The sequence below is a fragment of the Galeopterus variegatus genome, unplaced genomic scaffold (assembly GCF_000696425.1).
Source record: "Galeopterus variegatus unplaced genomic scaffold, G_variegatus-3.0.2 Scaffold3808, whole genome shotgun sequence".
In the NCBI taxonomy this organism is placed as follows: Eukaryota; Metazoa; Chordata; class Mammalia; order Dermoptera; family Cynocephalidae; genus Galeopterus; species Galeopterus variegatus.
Window position 1 is genome coordinate 154412 of NW_007729919.1, and position 2524 is coordinate 156935.

A 2524-nucleotide genomic window follows, 5' to 3' on the forward strand; every position below is an offset into this window, starting at 1 on the left:
TGTTTTTAAAAACAACACTATAGGGGCCGGCCCGGTGGCGCACTGGATAGTGCGCCGCTTGGGAAGCACGGCGGCCCTCCCAGGGCCGCCCGAGGGTTCGGATCCCACATACAGACCGGTTCCCGCTCGCTGGCTGAGCGAGGAGCTGGAGCAACACCGAAGGTTGCAATCCCGTTGCCGGTCCCCGGTCCGGTACGGGGGCAACACTGAGGGTTGCGATCCGTTGCCGGACACGGAAAAAAACAAAAAACAAAAAAAAAAAAAAAAAAACACTATAAGATGTTGAGAGCAATAGCCACATTCTTTTATCTATTTTTCACAATGTTAAATGTATAGATTTGAGAACTAAATATAATTAACAGTGTCGCTTTCCAGAAAAATTTGCTCAACTATACTCCTTTGGTGATGCAAAGTTGTCACTTCAATGAATCTCTAAAATGACTGATCTTTTCAACATTCACTGAGTTCCTCCTACAAGTAAGGCATAATGTTTTGTGTTATAAAGCAAACAAGCAGGAGTAGGATATTCCTAGTATATTATAAAGCCATAAATTGTCAGCTACAATGTAGAACCTGGAAATGAAAATTTGGGAATGGAGAAGAAATATTATTGAATCATAAATGAAAACAATTATATGAAAAGGGCAAGGTTTTCAAATTCACAAATACAGTAGAGAATACTGTGTTGAATCACTACAACATACTGTCCGGAGGGCAGTAACTTACCTCTAGCTGATGTAGTAGAGCTTTTCCTTTTTTATTTATTTCTACCATCAATGTAAATATAGCAACTTTTATATCCTGTTCTACCTGTTTTTGATTTTGATTTACTTCAATTATTCTGAAAATTAAGTGAAAGGGAAAAACATTTAAAACTTAAGGCAGATTTTTAAACAATATTCAAAATTGATGTTTTAATGTCTAAATTAGACCAAAATGTTTTCAACCCTTTAAAGCTCTGCTATTTCTAAGAGTTCTTCAGTTTAAATTGACTGTCTTGAAGATGAGACAGCAGAGATGTTATTCTTGTAAAAGACAGTCACCCAATTCAATCTTAAAGTCAAAATATACAAATTTGAAGAGAATGAGCATGTTTTAAGAAAATATGGCTTGGAAAGATTATGATGACACCCAGGAAAATCAACATTCTACCTATATGGATTGGGGGTGAACACTAAAAAAAGGATTTATAAACAAGATAAACTATGATTCTGAATGAGTTCTACTACATTCACTACAACCAAGAAGTAGAAAAGTATAAATGTTACTCTTATCTTAGTCACCTGAACTGTCACAGTACTCATTATACCTGAATAGAAGCAAAAACAGTAATTTGCTACACATTCATCTCAAAATAAGCAGCTAAGTAACTACTTTATGTTTCAGCTATACACACGTCCTCTGATTACAGAAAATAGGAATACTATTTTCATGGAGATGGAAAGAAAGAAAATATATAGCACTACACCATAATATCTTATACAAGTAAAAAGAAAAATAGGGCATCCACTGAACTTTGAGATTAAATAAAAACTTTGTTTCTCCATCTGCTTATCTGATAGTTACCCTCCAAAACAGGAGAGATTTTATATAGTTGTAAATTCTTCAAGACAATTGTTTGACATCAATACTGCTACAGAATCAGGGAAACCAGATAGGCCTGGGAAGCAACCAATCTCAAAAATCTCATTTAAATATTCATGATGGTAAAATGGGATGAATAAGGGAAAAACAGTGCCATGTTTGCAAATGCAAATAAATTAATAGCACTTAGTCAATCCAGTTAATCCTTCTATAATCAGGTTATAACGTTACATAAGCAATTAACATAACTAACAAAAATTCTTAAATTTTTACCACAATTCAGAAACCAAAATCCTTCCACACAATGATGTTACCATTTTGTAAAAACACCACAAATCACTAAAAAAAAAAGTTGGAACAAATTCATGAAACTCACACTACTTGATTTTAAGAAATTAAAAGCTACAGTGATCATGAAAGTGGGGTATTGGCAAAAAGAAAATTACAATGGAACAGAATACAGAGTTCAGGAATAACCCTATACATATATAGTCAATTGATTTTCTGCAAAGGTTCCAACAATTGGTGTTGGAAGAAATGGACAGCCATAAGCGCAAAAAAAAAAAAAAAGTGAACCTTGATCCATAGCTTATACCACAGTGAATGACTAAAAAAAACAAAAACAAAAAAAACCCCCAAAACCCAAAAGGGTAAATTTCATTAAGGGCAGAACTTTTACTTATTAATTTTACTTAAAATTAATTATTTTACAATTGCTACATTTTGTTTCTAGATGGTGGAAATGCCTATAATTATCTCTCCTCATTCATTCAATAAATATTCATTGTAAATTTTCAATTACTCATAATCAAAATTTTTTTTATTTTTTTTTTTGTCTTTTTCCGTGTCCGGCCACGGATCGCAACCCTCAGTGTTGCTCCCGTACCAGACCGGGGACCAGCAACGGGATCGCAACCCTCGGTGTTGCTCCCGCGCCTCG

The 2524-nt window shown here is 34.6% G+C and overlaps 1 protein-coding gene across 1 annotated transcript in view; it reads right to left on the reverse strand.

The window, feature by feature from the left end:
• Positions 1-2524, reverse strand: part of TRIM24 (tripartite motif containing 24) — a 74766-nt gene that overhangs the window by 47597 nt on the left and 24645 nt on the right. The window contains exon 6 of the mRNA XM_008586029.1: positions 727-841. Coding sequence (XP_008584251.1) covers positions 727-841 — 115 coding nt within the window. The remainder of the gene's footprint in view (positions 1-726; positions 842-2524) is intronic.